Genomic DNA, 20,624 nt, shown 5'->3' with positions numbered 1-20,624 from the left:
GTTTTCTCCCCTTTTGTATGTCAAGCCGCTTGTTGTGGCCACAACAAAGGGAAAGACCCATCTGCCTTCTAGAGAAATGGTTAATAATTCGTCTTCACATAAACCGACACGACTACTTAGGCTGGATTTTCTAATACAATTTAGCTTGAATTTTGAAGTTTCTTACTAAGTTATACTTTTTGTCCCCACAACAAAAACATAAAATTCTACAAAGTATTTTTGTTTAGTTTCAAGTGTAAATATCTTCCTTCTGTCAACAACAAATCAAAATACAGGAAATAATCTAAATTTTGGGGCAGGATAAAGTTCATTGTAGACGAGACAAAAAGGTGACAGAAAGATCAGACATCTTCTGAATCTGATGCTTTTTGATTACAAATGTCTTATTTTATTAGATATTACACTACAAAAACACAAAATTGTAGTATTCTACTAATATTATTTTTAAATTACCTTTTTTTTAAGTGATAAAACACGGTAACTTTATATGGGAGTAGACAAAAATTACATCTGGTGTTCCCCAGGGTTTTATCTTCAGACCCCCACTACTCTCAGTAGCTCAGATTATAACAAACAAGGTGAGTTACACTGCAAAAACACAAAATCTTACCAAGTATTTCTGTCTAGTTTCTGATGCAATTATCACTTGAAGTAAGATAAAACTTTAAAAAAAAAAGAAAAAGAAAATATGTCTTGTTATAAGTTAAATAATGTGCCAGAGAAAGTAGTACTTTTTAAATTTAACACTGAGGAACTAAAAGCTCCCACTTCTTTCTGAAAAGTTACTTGTTAGTTTTGTCTTATTTCTAGTGTACTAAGATATTTGTACTGGAAACTAGACCAAAAATACTTGGTAATAGTTTGTGTTTTTGCAGTGTAGAAAGCTTTACACACAATAAGACTTCATGGTTTGATGGAATTATAAAATTTATTACAAGTCAGGCTTAAAAATACTGAACATTTTCTTTGAAAACAAAATCTGGTAATTTACATTTTCTAAAATGTACAACAACCCTTCACACAGAAGGAAATCAACAACAACCGTAGAGAAAATGATTGTTTTTGTCTTAGTGGATGCAATAAAAACAACTTCATGTTTTTAATCAAGTATAAAAATGTAAAACTGTCATGTGATTTATGACTTTCCAGAGTCATGAAGTTGTAAATCACTCATGAAACAGTTTTAAGTAACCAATGTATGGAGTTACTCACCATCCATCACCTCCACTGAGCAACGTCCAACTGGACTTTCAAAATAAATGCTTCCAGCAGCCCTGCAGTGTATTAAATGTCAGTCTATATTTGAAATTTGTTTTTTGGTCTTCATACTTTTACCTCATGCACAAAGTGAAATGTTTCTGTGTCTGTTTCGCAGAAACATTTTGTAATGTTCCACACAACCCGATCTGTACGTCACAGCGGATGGAAAACTAGAACACCGACATGACAAATGAACTTTACTCCATCATTTCATGACCTGAATGACACATTAAACCAAACACCATGGAACCAGGTTAGTTAGCAGAGATGCATGGCTAAATTAACACAAACTGAAACCGATTCACTCAGTAGAATCATTCAAAACGTCTCCAAACAATAGTTTCTTCTGCTACAGACAGAAGAAACTGTGGAGTGATTTTTCTCCCCAGTAAAATCACTCCACAGTAAGTAAACCCACAGAAAACAGCTTTAAATTAATTGGTTGTCATGGAAACGCCGTGATCCACAGATGTCCCAGTAACACTATGAAGATTTATTTTTAATTTTATTTACCTGTAAGTCTCCAGAATGTTTAGGTTTCTGTGTGGTTTGAGCTAAGAACAAAGCGATTCATAATCCTGTGAGGTTTAGGTTTTAAATATTGTCTTATTCATCCAGGAAAGTTGCTTCTGGTTGAATTTGAGGTAGACATCTTTGAAAAAAAAAATCAGAAGAAACATGCTGGTCAAATAAAAAAAAAAATCCTTTTGAATCTAAATATATTTAAATAAATAAAATTACAGGAATACAGTCAAAATAATACAAGCATAAAGTGATTATATTTAAACTGTAATATTAAGTGTAACAGTTTCCACTAGGTAACTGCAGCTGGTGTGATTTCAGTTCTGCTGTGCTTGGTCTCTGTAAACACGGGCTAATGCTACTGGCTAATGATTTACACTCACCATAAAAACCAGTACAAAGAACTGCCCACCCACAGCACAGAAACACCCACTCAGCTGAAACTGGTCTGATGAAAAATGTCACAATGGGCCGAAGGCGGGGAGAAAACCTGACATTTTCCCGTAGACATTCAGATGAGCTACAGATAATTTTACACAACTAAGCTCAATATTCTGAATATTTTGAGCAGGACTGGTGCAGAACTTTTATTTGTTTTGGATTAGATGGAGTCACATTAAGAGTCACCTTCGAGGTCGAGCTATCCGGTAAATAACGTAAACTATAAGAGCCAAAGCTACTGCGGCGACTGACAGCGTTACAGCCAATCGAATGCTTAGGTCCGGTCCGCTTGGAGGGAGTTCAGCATCTGCATGGAGAAAAGCAACAAATATTTATGCAGTTTTATCAGGTTATCTAAAAAGATTAGGGAAAACTACATAAATGTATATAATGGCGTGACTTTAATGACGCTTCCTTAAATTGATGAAATGAATGAAACAACGACCCGAACTGTTTATTGTGGTTGGTGGGGATGAAAATCTGCTTAAAAAACTTGTGAGTAAATATCAAAATGAGTTAGAGTCAAAATAAAGAAACATTTATTCCCCTGCATTTGTGCTTATCGCCCACTCAGTGCACATTTACATCAGTTCCCTCGCCAAAAGTGAAACCATTGCATCACTCTTCCCCGCGTCTTCGTAACGATCGGGTTTGTTCTTCTGTTACTGCAACTTTATAAAGTGGCTTGTTTCCTTTCAACAACTCTAAAATTACAACAACAAAAAAATCAAACACTGAAGGTTAATTCTGGTGAAAGGAATTCACAAATATTTAAGGTTAAAGAGAAAAGAAAACTAAAAACAAAAACTGCTTTGTTTACATCCAGACCACTGACATTACAGTTTCTAGACTAACCAGAAACAAAATGAATGTTCACGTGATCGGCTGAGGTTAATATCTGCTAGGTTTCTGTGCATAGTCGGTTAGTAAATGCCATTTTTTGTTTACAGTATCCCCTTAACAAACCGTGGTGGCAGTGCTGCAATTTAGGAATAAATCTATGGCCTATTCAAAACATTTCCATCACATTTTTTGCACAAAATCACTAGATAATAAGATATTAGTCTGGCCAGTTCTGTCCATTTTGAGCTCCTTTTAGGATGAGCTGATTTAGGGCGTCTGTCACTTTAAATCCACATAAGCTGGTGCTGGCCACGCTCCTAACTCAACATTTACACTCACACATGAACATGGATGCTGACAGTTGCACAATTATAGAACCGTACACCTTAGAAAATCAGAAGTATAGCCTCCTGCACAACCAACAAGAATGCAGGAAGTGGTTTCTGGATGGTTAGTAGTGCATAAAACCAGGTGACTAAATCTGCTGGAGTTCTGCTTGGGTTGCTAGGTGACGGGTGGAACTCTGCTTGGGTTGCTAGGTGACGAGTGGAACTCTTCTTGGGCTGCTAGGTGATGAGTGGAACTCTTCTCGGGTTGCTAGGTGACGAGTGGAACTCTTCTCGGGTTGCTAGGTGATGAGTGGAACTCTTCTCGGGTTGCTAGGTGATGAGTGGAACTCTTCTCGGGTTGCTAGGTGACGAGTGGAACTCTTCTTGGGCTGCTAGGTGATGAGTGGAACTCTTCTCGGGTTGCTAGGTGACGGGCTCATTTTAAAGCTACCAAAAAACATTAATGCTGAGTTCACACCGAATGCTATTTGAGCATCAGGAGTGTCAAAGTCTATGTGGAGGCACATTGTGGCGTTTTTCACACATCTAGCGCTGCACAGTTGAAGCATTTCGAGTGTTTCGACCTCTTGATGCGCGTCAATCACGTTCTACATGGCTGATGCTGGATTTGGAAATTCTGAACTTTCGCTGCTGTAGGCAGAGGATCAACCAATCACAGAGAGACACCGCCATGACACGTAGTGGCCTGCAGTTGGTGTGCTGCCAAGAGACGCAGGTACCTATGTGGGTTAGCAGGTCATCAAACTGGGTGAGACGAAAACAGCGCTGATAGCGACCATCGTTAGCACCCAGCTAGCTTATGAAACTCACGAAATTCACAACACCTCTGAATGATCTGGTAAATTCAAACATGTGTCCGATGACGTCATTCAAAGTAACCAGGAGAGGAAGAAAAAGGCCAGAGGCTCCTCGTTGCTCCTTTATCAGCTGTTGTTGTTTGTTCAATAGAAACTCAAAACGAAATGTTCAGAAAATACATCTGAGCCTCCGTTGTGTACAAGCTCTCACTGCATAACGTTTGGTGCCAACCTTTCATTTTCATCCACCGTTGTACAAAGAGACCAGCAACAGAAAACGACGACTCATCCCAACGAGTCTGGAGCAAAATGTCAAGTGTCCAACTCAGAGCCTCGTGTTTTCGGTGTGAGCGTAGGATAACTTATTGCCAAAATATGGTTGGGTTGTTTTGTTTGAGCTCTTTTAGGAGCAGCAGAAACCGAAGTATGAAAACATGCAAAACATCAAAGTCCACTGACTTACATGGAGTAGTCATGAAACTAGACGTGTCATGTCCTCCAGTCGTAACATTCACAAAAAATTGTTCTGCAGGGAAAATAAAAATAATTCAGTGACATTTCTTTTCTTGTTTGACAAAAAGTCTTGTTTGTGTTTTTCTCACCTTTCATTTGAAGTTTCCGTTTCTCTGTGACGTCATTGAAGTCGGCTTTCAGGTAGCAGGTGTAAAGCCCAGAGTCTTCGGTTTGGACGTTGGTCAGATGGAGTCGGATCTTTGCTTCCTCAGGAGCGGTTTTGTCCAGATGGACCCGTCCTGCAAACTGCTCATCCGGCGGCACCAGGGAACCTCTTACTGTGTCGAAAACAATCTTACCCGAGTCAGAGACAAAGTTACAGATCATGTTGATGAGATTCCAGTTAGTTTTCATGCGAGTGCTCCAAACAATGGTGATGTTCTCGTTTTCTTTGGCTCTGTAGACCATCAAGCCGTTCGTGAAGCACGTCACTTCAAAGGAGAAGAAGTTAAAATGAGTCACGTATATTTCTGATCTGATTAGAATAATATTAGAATAAGATAATGGTGTAAAAACTGACTGCAGTGATTGCAGATGAAGAAGAGGAACATTAAATCCAGCCTCATGTTCTCCTGCAAGAGACAGTCTAAATAAATGTTTGTTTTACAAGTTTAACATAAACAATATTTATTTATAAATGCTGTATAATAAACCAGATGTTTCTGGAATGGCTCTTCTCTGTCAGCCCCGTAATGCAGCATTATGTAACCATAAAGTAACAAAAATATACCTGAAGAATGTAGTAAAATGTGATAATCAACACAAAATATAAAAAATATATCCTTGAATGTATTTGTAATACATTATGTGATAACTTACATGCAATTATTAGAAATACAGAAGTTATTCTTTTTAAAGGTGATAATGTAATAATATGGCCCAGTGTTTGTGTTCATCTTAATCAATAGGCTTCTATATATTTTGGACTTTAATCAATAAATATCAAATATTTGGTCATTTAGTTGCCTAAACTGTTCCTCTCCTCGCCTGTGGGGGCGCTACAACAAGAACAACATGAAACAACATGAAAACCTCTGAAGAAGACAATGAGCACAATTTCCTTCTTTATAAAATGTGAACAAAAGTGAAGATTTTAGCAGCTGAAGGGTTTCTCTTTTGTCTTTGGAAAAAGATTTCTCCCACTAGCACTAGGCTAGCACGTTTCTTTTGGTTGCATTTACCCAGCATGCCTTGCACTGTAGTGCACTTCCTGGTTTGGAGCGGTCTGTTTTCACATATTCATTCAAACCGGGCCAGAGTTCACTCCAACCAAACAGAGGCTGAGGTTTGTAGGCGGACCGGAGGTCGCTCAGACAAACTCGACTTTCTAGCAGGAATGAAGTGATTAATCTGTTCGATCGTGATTAACTTATTATTGAAATAATCGTTAACTAATTCAGTAATCAATTAATCGCTAGCTGGAGTATACAGACCCTAACAAAGGCCATTTGCTAAAAAAAACAAAACAAAACAACCCAGAGTAGTAATTATGCCAAAACTGTAAAATAAATGTACACATTATGCACTTAATATAAAATAACTTTTTTTATCTGTGAATGTTTCACCCTAAACTCATGTTGTGGCTGTTTTAGCTCCACCTGGTTCTATTTCTGTAAAAATCTCAGATTTAATCCAAGAAACAGATTACAGATTAGCCCGAGGCTGTACTGATGTTAATTCAAGCTGAACTTTTCACATGTTGATGTTTGAAGGATTTTTTATCAAACTCAGCCCCCACTTCTTGTTTTCTAAGCTCATTAAAGCCTTTTGCTGCAGTAAACATTCTTCCTTAAAGTAATAATTACTTTAATACTTACATCCATGAAACGTTCCTGCAGCTCTGCAGTCGCAGGCATTTCTCATGTCGGTCATGTTGTGATTGATTCTGTTTTCATTCGTCCGTCTGTTCACGTCACTCAGGATTCACCGCCAGGCGTTTGCACTTCCTGTGCCGACCCGAGTGTTTCCTGTCAGGGGGTCAATCTGAACATGAGCAGGTAATTTATGGACCTGCAGAAATAAAGAACAGAGAATGAAAAATTCAGAATGAGAATCGACATTTGGCTGATTGCAGTTTCTAAGATGTGAAAACAGAGAAAGTGTCGGGGTTTCAATGTGGGGGAGTGTTAAACGTCCAGGAAGTTTAAACGACGTAAAACAGAGTTTATTTTAGAACGAACTGAAAAATGGTTCAATAAATAACACAGAAAAAAATCACTGGAGGATCAACGCCTGCAGCAAAAATCAATCAAAAAACATAAAAGTCTGTAAAGGTTGAAGCTGCCGACTGATGCCATCACATTTCCAGGTGAAAACCCGAGACTGATGATGAGTCAATACTTAAAATGTAAACAAAACAGGTTACAAGAACACTGAATGTAAAATAGTTCAGGGAGACTTGAGACGATCAACAAGACAACAGATTATCACAAGAAAAATGTTGCTCAAATCCAACATTTGCTCTCCAGAAACAAATATTTGAGAGACAGCAGGCCCAAATCGTGACACCGCACCTACTAATGGCATTTCCAGTGGCAGGTGTCATTACATGCCACAAGTGCCACTGCTTTCGGGACTAGCTGCCAGTGTTGCCACTGACTTCGGCTGACTTCGGCTGACCTCGGCACCTCATACTGGCACTTCCTCTGACACCTGCCATTAGTGCCACTGTTTTCGGGTCTAGCTGTCAGTGTTGTCACTGACTTCGGCACCTTCCAAGGGATGCCACGACCTCATACTGGCACCTCCCACGCCTCACGGACCGCTCTCGCCTATTTTCGCTAACGAGATTTAGGGTGGCCATCTTAGAGCGGTCGACCGCTCCACTCAGCGTTATATGTTGGACAGGCACAATGACGTATTTGAGCATTTAATCTTTCATAACACGCTGTTTTGTTACTGGAAACCTTATACAAGCAGCCATATTTACAAACAATTTTATTTTAAAGTTGTTTTTTTTAATTGTATTATACATACTTCAGCATATTTAAATATGCTTTGTGGGGAAAACAATAGAATAGGAATAGAATATTCTTTGGTGACAGCTTCTGTGTCAGATTTAATATGAATGAATTTATAATTAATGAAAATAATGGTGGATCTGGCACAACGTATTGCATTTCCTCTTAAGTATTCTGTTCCCTCAAAAAAGCAAATATACCCTGGTCTATTTTTTTGTACAGTCTCAAATTTCAGTTTCCAATAAACAGCCTCAGTGAAAACATGTTGACAGCCTCCATAAGGTGCCACTTGTTGTGTATAATATTGTTGTTTTGAGACCAATTTCAAGTAATATAATTGTAATGGTGTAATAATGAAAGAACAGATTATCAAAGATTGATAAACTTTTAGTTTTAACCAAAATTTAACACTGAAAGCAGAAGATATTTTAAATATACAAAACAAATAAACAAAAAACAAATAAAATGAATTATAAAGTCTCTGTAAACAAATTTATCCTTCAAGTAAAGGGCTAGTTGAGGCCAAAACTCCAGACTGAAGATTTTTATCATCCAGTTTTTAGTAAAGCAGAGAAAAACGATAAATCACAAAATAGAAATTATTGAGTTTGTTTTAATTCATCCTGTGATTAATTGATTTATTGCTTATTGAGACAGGTTTATGTTTTTAAAGTCGAGGTTGACATGATAAAAGTTGACTAGTCGCCATGACTTCACAGAAACGCAACATCTATCCTGCTTCACATCAAGCTGGAGGCTTTAATAGCTTCATTAAACTCTGGCATTTCAGTACTTTGGTAAAATACTTTAAATTTAAATACAATTCAAACTATCTGACAAACTCACCAGTTCTCCATCTTTCATCCTCAGATTGATTGTAACCAGTCGACTTGACGTGTAAAAAGTCAAAGAATCGAGTTAAAAGTTAAAATTCAGGATCTGAAACATTTTAATCTGATTTTACCACAGCAATGCAACAAAAGCCACCGAAATTCAACAAACGCAGCCCGAATTCAACAAACGCAGCCCGCATTTAACAAACGCAGCCCGAATTCAACAAACGCAGCCCGAATTCAACAAACGCAGCCCGCATTTAACAAACGCAGCCCGAATTCAACAAACGCAGCCCGCATTTAACAAACGCAGCCCGAATTCAACAAACGCAGCCCGCATTTAACAAACGCAGCCCGAATTCAACAAACGCAGCTCAAATTTAACAAACGCAGCCCGAACTTAACAAACGCAGCCCGAATTCAAATGCAGCCCGAATTTAACAAACGCAGCCCGAATTCAACAAACGCAGCCCGAATTCAACAAACGCAGCCCGAATTCAACAAACGCAGCCCGATTTCAACAAACGCAGCCCGAATTCAACAAACGCAGCCCGAATTCAAACGCAGCCCGAATTCAACAAACGCAGCCCGAATTCAACAAACGCAGCCCGAATTTAACAAACGCAGCCCGAATTCAAACGCAGCCCGAATTCAACAAACGCAGCCCGATTTCAACAAACGCAGCCCGAATTCAACAAACGCAGCCCAAATTCAAACGCAGCCCGAATTTAACAAACGCAGCCCGAATTCAACAAACGCAGCCCGATTTCAACAAACGCAGCCCGAATTCAACAAACGCAGCCCGAATTCAACAAACGCAGCCCGAATTTAACAAACGCAGCCCGAATTCAACAAACGCGAATTCAACAAACGCCGCCCGAATTCAACAAACGCAGCCCGAATTTAACAAACGCAGCCCGAATTCAACAAACGCAGCCCGAATTTAACAAACGCGAATTCAACAAACGCAGCCCGAATTCAACAAACGCAGCCCGAATTTAACAAACGCGAATTCAACAAACGCAGCTCAAATTCAACAATCGCAGCCCGAATTCAACAAACGCAGCCCGAATTCAAACGCAGCCCGAATTCAAACGCAGCCCGATTTCAACAAACGCAGCCCGAATTCAACAAACGCAGCCCGAATTCAACAAACGCAGCCCGAATTTAACAAACGCGAATTCAACAAACGCAGCCCGAATTCAACAAACGCAGCCCGATTTCAACAAACGCAGCCCGAATTCAACAAACGCAGCCCGAATTCAACAAACGCAGCCCGAATTTAACAAACGCAGCCCGAATTCAACAAACGCGAATTCAACAAACGCCGCCCGAATTCAACAAACGCAGCCCGAATTCAACAAACGCAGCCCGAATTCAACAAACGCAGCCCGAATTTAACAAACGCGAATTCAACAAACGCAGCCCGAATTCAACAAACGCAGCCCGATTTCAACAAACGCAGCCCGAATTCAACAAACGCAGCCCGAATTCAACAAACGCAGCCCGAATTTAACAAACGCAGCCCGAATTCAACAAACGCGAATTCAACAAACGCAGCCCGAATTCAACAAACGCAGCCCGAATTCAACAAACGCAGCCCGAATTCAACAAACGCAGCCCATCCTCTCCCATGATTCATTGTGGGTCGAACAGAAGTTTTTTGTTCTCCTAAAAATGGCAAACCAAACAGGAGATGGAGCAGAAAGAGGAGGAAAGGTTTAAATATGTTCAAATTTGACGTTACAAAAACTAAAAGATAAAGCGGTTGTGTTGTTCGACTCCTGCCTATAATTATTTTCTTGTAAAAAACATTATTTTTTTATTTGATTAAATCTTTAACTAGATTGATTAAGAAGATGACAAAAAATGTATGTAAGATCTGGAGCAACAGTCTGAGCACCGAGTTAATGCTGGACGTCCAGTTGGACGTCAGTTCAGGATGCAGAGTTTGGACTCCCAACAACATATTCACTTCAAAATTAAAAGGAATATGTTGAATTAAAGTAGCTTAAATGGAAAACAAATTAATAAATTAAAAGCAAAATAAGATAAATGTGAAATATGATAAATTCACAGGAATGTATTAAGATCTTCTAAGTCAGGGCGTCAAACTCATTTTTGTTTTGGTCCAAATCAACAATCAGAATGATCTTAAAGGGCCGGTTGATTGAGAATGTACTGATAAATAGTTAAAATACCAATAAATAGTTGTTTCAGTATTCAGTGAGTGTTTCTTAAAATTAAATATTATTGAACATCTTTTCACACTGACCAGTCCAACCAGGATTTAGTGATTATTTTGTGTTTTTTGCAATCAAAATGATAGATTTTAATTGTGATGATCAGTGATCTGGATTTGTGGTCCTAATTTTAAAATATCTGTAAGGAATTTCTATGATATTTGTGCTAATGTATGACGTTAAACATGACTTTTTTATTCATCGCCATATTGATCAGGGGATATAACTTGACATCAAGGAAAGCTGAGGATGGCGTCACTTAAACACAAAGTTTCTGAGAATAATTTGCAGTAAAAATCAGAAGAAAATGTGGGAATTTGTAGATTGTGTGAATTTAGTTTGAGTTTTCCAGATTTGTAGAAAATCTGGAGGGACTCATTGTTGTAATTTGGAGTCTGGAGGGCCACATAAAAAGCTGTGGCGGGCCACATTTGGCCCCCGCTCCATGAGTTTGACACGTGTCCTCAGTAGACGCAGCTGTTTCTGAATGTCCTGAAAGCTCCTCCACATGGAAGATTAAACTTTTATTTTAAAGTTCCTTTAATTTTTTTTTTTACATGTGTAGCAAATATTATTGGAAAAATAATTAAATGTAGCTTTTAGTCCACATGAAAAAGGTTTGTCACGTGTGGCAGACACCCTGCAGCAGCGATTCATCCACACAGGCACACATTTTAAAAACATCAGATCAAAATATTTGCTGTATTATTATTATTATTATTATTATTATTATTATTATTATTATTATTGTATGATTAATACTTTTGAACTGATCTACAGTTTAGAATTACAGAAAGAGGAAAAACTGGATAAAATTCAGACCTGATGTCAAGCAGATTATCAAGTGCCAAACATGTTGCTTTAATCAACTTTCAGGTATTAAATGTTTATATTAGTTATTATTTATTGATTAAATAGCTGCAGTTTAGGAAATAGAGTCAGATTTAGTAAAAGGTTGATATTTTCTCCTCTGTTCTGTTTCTAATTTCTCAGTAGTTTGATTAGATTAAATCTCTCTGTAAAACACATCAGTCCGCCTGCTAAATATTGGATTAATTGGGTCAAAACTAAATAAAAACACAGGAGAAACAGCTGTAACAACTTTAACTTGGACTGTTCTCTCAATGGGAAGCTAACGCCATGTGCTTCATATGTTAAGACGTGTAAGAAGTCGGGTTGGTGTTTGTGGTTTCATGAGTATCAATGAGTGTAAAACAATTACCTCTACAAAATCTGCTTTTACTAAATAATATATCTATACTTTGATGAGTAAATGACTTAATTTTTCACTAATATCAAATAATATACAAGTTAAAACTAATGTTTTAAATATAAAGTGTGATAGTTTGCAAATTATTGATAAAATAAAAAACAAGTTTCTACTTTTCTGGGGTTTTGTTTCACACTTCATTTGGACAGCTGCTGGAAAACCTGCTGGATCTGGTTTTCACTGAGTCTTTGATGCTTATTTACTATTTATTACTAACAATAAAAACGGACACAGTTTAAGTTTTGAGCAAAGATCTTCATCTTTAAGTTAATAAAGGAACAGATGATGTTTCAATCAAACATTTATTAAATGAGAACGTTTGGACACTTTGCATCATCATTTATCGATGAATGGCGCAACATTTCACGCACACTCGGATAAACTACTTCCTATGTTTTATTTTCTAATCACGCTGCTTACTAAGCATCTATCCCGCCTTTAAAAACTCCCAGAGATGCTTTAAATGCACCAGAACTGTGAAAATGCTTTCGGTCTGCAGCTGCAGCGCACACTGCGCCCAATATTTGCATTTAAAGCGTTTAAAATTTACTTCTGGAGGGTTTTAAGATGAGGAAGTAGATATTTCCAGTCTTACCAGAGTGTGAGCAGGACGCAGTCAGGAGGGAAATGATGGAGATGATTCTGCAGCGGGTCGCAGTCAGTGGCAGAAACTTTAAAAAAAAAAAAAAAGACATTAAAAAAACATCGTGTGGTGCCAACTTTGCCTTCAATGCTCTCACCATCACCACTGGGGAGGCACGTACAGCGCGCCAGCCAATCAGAGCCGAGCATTTACGAAATCTTCAGAGCAAAAGAGGCGCGTGCTGAACATCAGAAAAGGCGGAAGTGAGTCAGGGAAGATCCGATTGAGCGTCACTTCAGTTTGATTCATTCAACAGCGGCACCGCAACATAAACAGTTTTATAGATAAATGCACTAAACTAAACAGAAGTGGATGAAGGAGCGCAGCTTTTTTTATGGCGCTTTATTAGGAAACATTGTGAGGAATGTGAGCGGATTGGAGACGTGACAGATTCCCACGGTCACGGTGAGTGGAGAACGAACCGCTGTTACGTAACTGAAACTAAACACGCTAATATACACCTGGATGTACAGAACCTTTCAGAAGTATTCAGACAGAAGTCTGGACTTTCTCCACTTGCTCACTTTGTTTGTTTCATCGGGAGGATTTTAAGTGACACACCAACTCAAAATCATGGAGTGAAAGAATTGATTATGAATATTTGCAGTCTCATTTGGAAGTAAATAAAATCTAGTTCAACCAAATGGCTTTAATTAGTAAATAGGTAATTAAACCTCATCAATGTTCTGTGAAGGCCTCAGATTATTGATCATCATTCTGCAGAAAGGACAGGCAGAAAACTGGATAAGTTTAAAACTATGTCAGGCCCAGAGAAGAAGAGTTCAAAGGTCACTCTGGGACAATTTAATCTTAGTTTTAGAATAAGACAAATATGGTTTGTTTCATAAGTGGTGAAAGTCAGAAAGACACTTTTATCTTTTAGGGCAACATTTTTACAGACAAATAACATTAACACTTAAAAATATTCCCATTTATGAATGAAGTTTTTGCATTTATCTTAATTTTGGATGAACAAGATTAACAAACATTGACCTAATTTTAATAAAAAAAATAAAAAGCTTAATTTTATAGCACAACCAACCCCACAAGTTTAGAAAATAATGCAATCTTATGCTTTTTATGTTATGTATCTACATGATTTACTGGTTTGTTTTCTACAGAAATTAGACTATTTTGTTGTTTTTATTATTATTATTATTATTATTGAGTAGATAAAGTATAGAAAATGTGCACAATGTTCATTTTAAGATTGTTAAATATATATATAATTGTTTTTCAGAGTCTTTAGTGTTTTTTTTAACATTTTAATCCCATCATAACTCAAATATTATTCCTAAATCTTTTCTGCAGACATAACATTCCCCAGCCAGCATACCTAGGTGGGCCCCATATGGGGAAAAGGAGGGTTGACAATATGGGTCCCACATGGGTTTGCCCACGTGGGCCCCTGACAGATAAATAGATATTTGTTTCTTCATCTCACCTACTTTGCTGCAGGTCCTTTTATTCAGAATTTAATCTGTTTTCTGTGGGCTGGAGCTACCAACGTGCTGCTCATGTGAACTGAAATGCCACTGTGGTCCGTGGCACCGCTGCCTTCCTGTTTGCTGATTTTATCTCCAAATTGTCAGAATAATCTGACTTCATTGCAAAGAAGCAATTACTGAAACCATTTTTTCCTCTAAATGTTCCAAATCATGAACGCAGCAGCAGAAAGAATCACATATTTGCAGTCGTAGTTGTAACCGACGGAGAGCCAAACCTGCTGCTGACACAAGTAAAGTTTGACATTTTAATTTTGTCTAATGAGAGTTTTTATCTTTTAAGCTTTCCTCATAACTCCTGTTTGGCTTTGCTGTGTTTATTTTGGGGCTTTTCTAGTGTTTACTGTGTTTAATTTGACTGCAAACTGACACAACTGTGGATCCGCCTTGAACAAACGTCCAGACAAAAAGCCCGTTGTTAGTCTGAAAGATTCAGATCTTCACCTGCTGCTGATATCAGGATTTAAACAGCCATAAAAAAAACTCTGTAAACTGTTGGATATAAAGACGCTCCCACTGAGCTTCACTAACATTTTATCACCCTCCAGTTTGCACCGGCGTTTCCTCACGGATCGTTTTACTTTATATCCAACATCTTATGAAATAAAAACCTTTAATTTCTTCTGATCTTCATGATCTAAACTCTAAAAATGTTTTAAAATGAAGCTTCGTTATTATCAGAGTAGCCAAAAATTAAACTCAAGTAAAAGTAGCGCAACTTCAACATATTTTTACTAAAGTAGAAGTGAAAGGGTTCTGCTTTAAAAGTATTCTACCAAATACTTTGAAGAGTTAAAAGTATTTGGTAGAAAGTCTAATCAAGTGCTGAGTAACTAATCAAATGATCAATTATTTAATAAGTAGATGGCCCAAAACATAAAACTATGTGGAAATTTTGGTATTTTAAGAACCAAAATGACAATAAATCATATAAGTAACAAAAAATAACAAAATATTTTTTTTCCAAATCAGTTTCTTTCATTAAAAAACTGAAGAAACTTTAACAGGAACTGCAGGTGAGTTGAAGTTTAGCTTGTTTTTCATTCAGTGGGTAGAAAATCCAGAAATTTTACTCAGTAACAGCAGAAATACTTCATAATAAAAATACAAAGTACAATGTAGCAAAAATATTCCTAAAAGTAATAATTATTCAAAAAGTAACTAAAAGTAACGAGTTACTACCAGGTTATTGTTAGAGGTGTGAACTTGAGTCACAACTATTATTATGATTTGACTTGAAATGATTTTCAGTGATTTGAACCTGTTTACTTGAAAAATCTGACATTTTACCCAAAATTCAAAGTTTAAAATAGATTCATGTTAAGAAATGTGCACAATAATTCACTCCACTCATGCAAACTGTCTGTTTTTCCACACTTTGTATGAATGTGTGTGAGCTGAACCACAGCCAATCAGATTTTATTTAAAAATAAAAATCTGTTTTAAGCATGTAAAAGTGAGTTTCTTTTACATGAAATGACTAGAAATGAAAAACAAAGTGCAACATCAAAAAGAGATGCTAGAAGAGAAACACAGACGCAGACATAACGACAAAGACCTGAAAGATCAAAGACTGTCTGCATTACCCCACTGTGGTTATTAATAAGTTTATTATTATTACTCAGCAATAAACTTATTGTTATTACTCAGCAATAAGCTTATTATTACTCAGCAATAAGCTTATTGTTATTACTCAGCACTAACTACAGGTGGGACCGGTACCTTAAAGATGTGAGCTGAGTTGGTGCCTTGAGTTTTCTCTCCATTGTTTTCATGCTAAATGTCCATTTTAAATGGCACAACTTCCCGTATGTGGAGTGAAATATGAAAACATTGACAACCTGCCGTCCTCCGATAGTTTCTTTCATTCTGGGCTTTTCCACAGGGGGGCAGGTTGTTAAGATGTTCCTCCTGTTGACTCGTTTCCTGATCATCTTTTGCACTGCAGCTAGTTGGAGTTACTGTAACGAAACGAGCCTGTGGTTAGAGAAAGGTGAGGGACTGAAACCCAAACTAAACGGCTCAGACGCCCCCAGGCTGCGTGGCGCCCACAGAGATGAGCGATAAGATCAGCTTCAAATGACTGATTTCTGATTTCTCTCTTTAAGACACAACAGTTTTATGGATGGGAGCTACGGAGAATCATGAAATGTTAACTAAAATCATCAACTCAGTACTAAATGCACAGTCAGAATAAGATTCTTCTTTGACAGCAAGAAAAATGTGAAGTTCAGGATGTCCTCCAAACTAATACAATAGAAAAGTCACGTTTGTTTTTATAGCAGATTTGTTTGTTTTTGTTTTTGTGCAGATGATGCAGATCGTGGGTGTTATGAAACTTTACAGTTTGTCCTCTTGGGTGTGTATCAGCATGTTTTTACCTTTGCAAAGAAAAAAATCTGCAGCCTTTCATGTTTCTGTGGTTTTATCAGCGCCTCTGGTTTGATTTCTGACTTCTCTCCGTTTCATCGAAGCAGACGAGCCAGAAACTGGCTGCTGTGGAGAATGAACCGTCCTCCATGCTGAGCTGCTGATGGATGAGGTTACAGATGGATGATCTGCAGCTTTGCAGCTTTACGTATTTGCATAACTAAACTAATTCATCTTAATTCAAACAATCAATCAAATTTTATTTGTATAGCACATTTCAGCAGCAAGGCATTTCAAGGTGCTTTACATGATTAAAAAACAAAATAAAAACAGCATGTGACATTGAAGAGAAAGAGATTTTAAAAAAAGATTAAAAAAGACAAAACATACTTTTGTTAGGGAATTTAAGCGCCTGTCGTCGCCGGACTCCGCTGTCCGTTTAACACGGGTTTCATCCAGGTATTATCCAGGCCCCGCCGCCTGACAGGACAAGGTCTGCAGCAGCACCAGGCTCCGTCCACCTGTGGATTTTTGCGCTCGGACTTCTCCGTCCTACACGGATTTCTGTGCACTATTTTTACCTGTTAGTCTAAAATTTACAGGGTTTTTCTGTGCGCGCAATGACCATCAATGACTTCAAAATTCACAGAGGATGAGGTTCTTTTCCAACAGGCGAAGATTCAGTCTGAAAGCGCGTTTTTGAGTCACAGTCGGGTTAAAATCCTCTGAAAACCCCCTCTGACCTCTGACGGAGGTTTGCACCTGAAGCTGAAAGAAGTCTGCAACTAAACAACTTTGTGTCAGGATAGGAATTCCCTCCGCTCAATAAAAGCTTTTAAGAGTCAAATAACACAATAAAATAATAAACACAGTAAAGGTTAAACAGAACTTTTACCAGAGAAAGGAAAACTTAAAGTAACACAAAACTAATTTTAAATAATTTTATAATATTAACTCAGTCCCGTTTGATCGGTCTAAATGTTTTAAATCATGAACCAGAGTGGATCAACTCGGGTATATTTGATGCTTTAAGTTTTGTAAAACAGGAGTTACGTGTTTCCCCATCAGACACGGTTCCCCCTGCGTCTTCTTGCCGCTCCGCCCCGCCCACGCGGCCAAACACGCGCGTAATGGCTGATCATTACGCGCGTGAAGTTTCCTGAACACGAGAGGAAAACGTCACGGTTGAACCTCCGCCGTAGTGATTATGGTTCGTGTTTTTAAAGACGCAGCAGCTTCACAGCATCGCGCTCTGTGCGTAAAACGCGCAGCGTGGATCGACGCACCGGGCCGCTCCGCGTCTCCTGCCGAGGATCAGAAACTGGAAATGAGGTGATTTCTGTTTCAACAGCAGAAATTATGACATCATCTGCTTGTTCAGCAGAAATAATAACAGCGGAGGAATCACACAGAGAAACAGTTCCTACGGTTTTTACTGTTTGTAGACAGAGTGGATTTTTATGCAATGGCAGGAAAACAGTGAACGAATAAACAAAACAAGATTAAACGAAAAAAAAACTCACCTGATCTCATTTCTGACGCTTTCCCTCTGAGCAGCTTTTTCTGACGACGTTTCAGTTTTATCTAATTATCAGTAATATTAGCATCATATCAGGAGATGATCGACATCTTAAAGTGACGTCATTAAAAATCTCCCTAAAGGCTCAACACAGAACCTGAGATTTCTCTTCCAGCTGATTATTTTCTGCTTGTCAACGTTTCAGATTATTGCTCCTTGGTTTTTAGAATATTATGCTCTGACTGAGGATATTTATAAAGAAAATCTTCACGTTTAGCAGCTTCTTCTACCCTGTAGTTTAACTTACAGGTGAAATTAAGCCTGAATAATAAAAACGGCGAAGAAAATCAGCCGAAGTCCAAAATAAAAGCTAAGATCTTCAGAAACCTCCAGAAATCTGGGAAACAATTGAAGAAAACGGTTTTTAAAGAGAGTCTGGCCTTTTGTGGAGGTTTAGAAACGTTCAGATAATTTTTACTATAATGACAACAAAACTGAACAGGCAGAGAGGAGCAGCAGCCTGGCGGGAAATGATGTTTAAACCCAAAGGAATTTACTCCTGGTGTTTTGTTCCCCGCCAGCAGAGGGCGCTAAAGATCACAATATGTTTTATAAAATAACTCGATCGCTTTCATTCAACATATGTTTATTCACAGTCACGTTCAGTTTTTTAACTTATTTTGCACATTTTCTGTTTTAAAGGAGGCTTATAGCGTTCAAATGACTTTGAGCTCCATTGAGTAAAAATGTACAGTCAGGATTTGGTTTGTTTACGTTCAAAACTCTTAATATTTTCAGGTTGGATAAATAAATAAAAGCTAATTTTGTGCAGAAAAGTTTGGCTTTTCAGTAAAAAGTCAACTTTTACTATAAGTAGATGTGGTTATATCTATTATAAAAGTTCGGTTATAAAAAGACTAATACTGTTCTTATGATTTTCCACTGTAGGAAAATTATTTTGGCAATAATTTTACCCTTATTATAAATAAAAAGTCTAGTTCTGCACCAATCATCTGGACAGGTCAGAGATTATCTTTCTTTGTCGCCCCACAAAAACAAACCAGCATGTAAACACCGAGTTCAGGTCTGATGAGGGGAGAAGAGGTGAAGATATACTGGGAGCACTGGTGGCTGTGGGAACCAATGAGAATCTGACACGTTTTCTTCTCATCCAATCACAGGACGAGCTGCTTCAGGTCATTAATACAGGAAGAAGAACCGAAGGTCCAGTTGGTCCAGTTCAGCTTCATCCTGGTCCAGTTCCACCTCTCAGCTGGTGTTTCTCATCACCAGTTCACTAAATAACTAATAAACATTTCAGCTTAACTATTTATGGGCCAAATGGATGAAAAATGAACGTTGTGATAAAAACAGAACCATGTTGGGACTTTCCTGAGTGAATTCCTGAACTGGCTGCTGTCAGAGAGACAAAGGGAAGAACTGCAGAACCAGCTGGACCGCTTCACTGCTGATCCCTCCTTAAAATGAAACTCTGATCTGAAGTCAGATTTAAAGCTGCTGCTGCTTTAGGCTGATCCGGTTACAGAGGAACAAACAGAACAAATGAGCTAAAACAGGATTAAAACACTTTTCAATGAGAAAAATCTGTCATTTCTCTATGTTTCTTTGTGGTTTGATACATTTTATGGTCAGAATATTGAGATTTTCTTGCTCTGATAAAGTATAAAACCTCGTGCCCTGATCCAAATGACACCAGTAAATATTTTAAATTCTCACTAAGATGCTCGTTTTTCTTTATTTTTTATCAGATTTAGTAAAACTTCAGTTTCAGGAAGCAGGTTGTTTATAAACTGCAGCCAATCTGTTTTGGTCAGATTAGCTAATTTAAAGTTTGTTTTTTAACCCAGTTTGTTTCTCTAAAGATGTTTGTGACACTTTATACTCTAATAATAAATCAACAGCAGAGAAAAGCAGAAAAACTCACAGAATCAAACAAAAACAGTTTCACAAAGTAACCTTGTCATACAAACACGCCTGGAATGAGATAAAGATCCTGACAGAGGCTGGTTGTTCCATTTACGGTACAAAAACCTGCTAAGTAACATTTCATATGAACCGAGTTCACTTCCTGCAAATCGTCTCCTAGTCTGAGGAGGTGAAATGTTGTTTTATTAAATCAATAAAAGTTTTCCAGGACTTCATTTCAGGAATCAAAATGTGCTACAATAGCTGCCTGGTGTAAAACGGGTCAGAATAAGAGTTAAAGTTGATGTGGAGTCATTTAAAATATTCAGATGCTGTAATGTGATCGATATGTAAAATGTTTTTATGTCTGTTTATTTTTACATAGTTTAGGATCTGTAAGAATAAAAGAAAAAATATCAGCTGAAAATCCAGATAAATTAGCTAAAATCATCTCTTTATTCTAAATCAACTCAAGTTAAAAGCTTCAGCAGCTTTAATTTATTCCTCTGTCACAGGTTGTTATTCTGCTCCCAAAGCAACACAAACTAAACACAAAACCAAAGGTTTATTTTCCAGAGAAACTCTGTAAACTGCAAAAACACAAAATCCTATCCAGTATTTTTGGTCTG

The 20,624-nt window shown here is 37.7% G+C and overlaps 1 protein-coding gene across 1 annotated transcript; it reads right to left on the bottom strand.

The window, feature by feature from the left end:
• Positions 1-909: 909 nt before the first annotated feature.
• Positions 910-6,722, bottom strand: LOC148154286 (uncharacterized). The gene is made up of 5 exons (XM_088015538.1): positions 6,544-6,722; positions 5,247-5,298; positions 4,816-5,157; positions 4,677-4,739; positions 910-2,530 (listed from the first exon to the last, which is right to left on the bottom strand). The coding sequence occupies exons 1-5, from the start codon at positions 6,580-6,582 to the stop codon at positions 2,406-2,408; spliced, it is 621 nt and encodes a 206-aa protein (XP_087871664.1). The 5' UTR covers positions 6,583-6,722; the 3' UTR covers positions 910-2,405.
• Between the last annotated feature and the right edge of the window lie 13,902 nt (positions 6,723-20,624).

The sequence above is a fragment of the Poecilia mexicana genome, unplaced genomic scaffold (assembly GCF_051168715.1).
Source record: "Poecilia mexicana isolate PSO_F unplaced genomic scaffold, ASM5116871v1 scaffold_18, whole genome shotgun sequence".
In the NCBI taxonomy this organism is placed as follows: domain Eukaryota; kingdom Metazoa; phylum Chordata; class Actinopteri; order Cyprinodontiformes; family Poeciliidae; genus Poecilia; species Poecilia mexicana.
The sequence above is the reverse complement of the archived record's forward strand: the minus strand, read 5'-3'. Positions and strand labels throughout refer to the sequence as shown.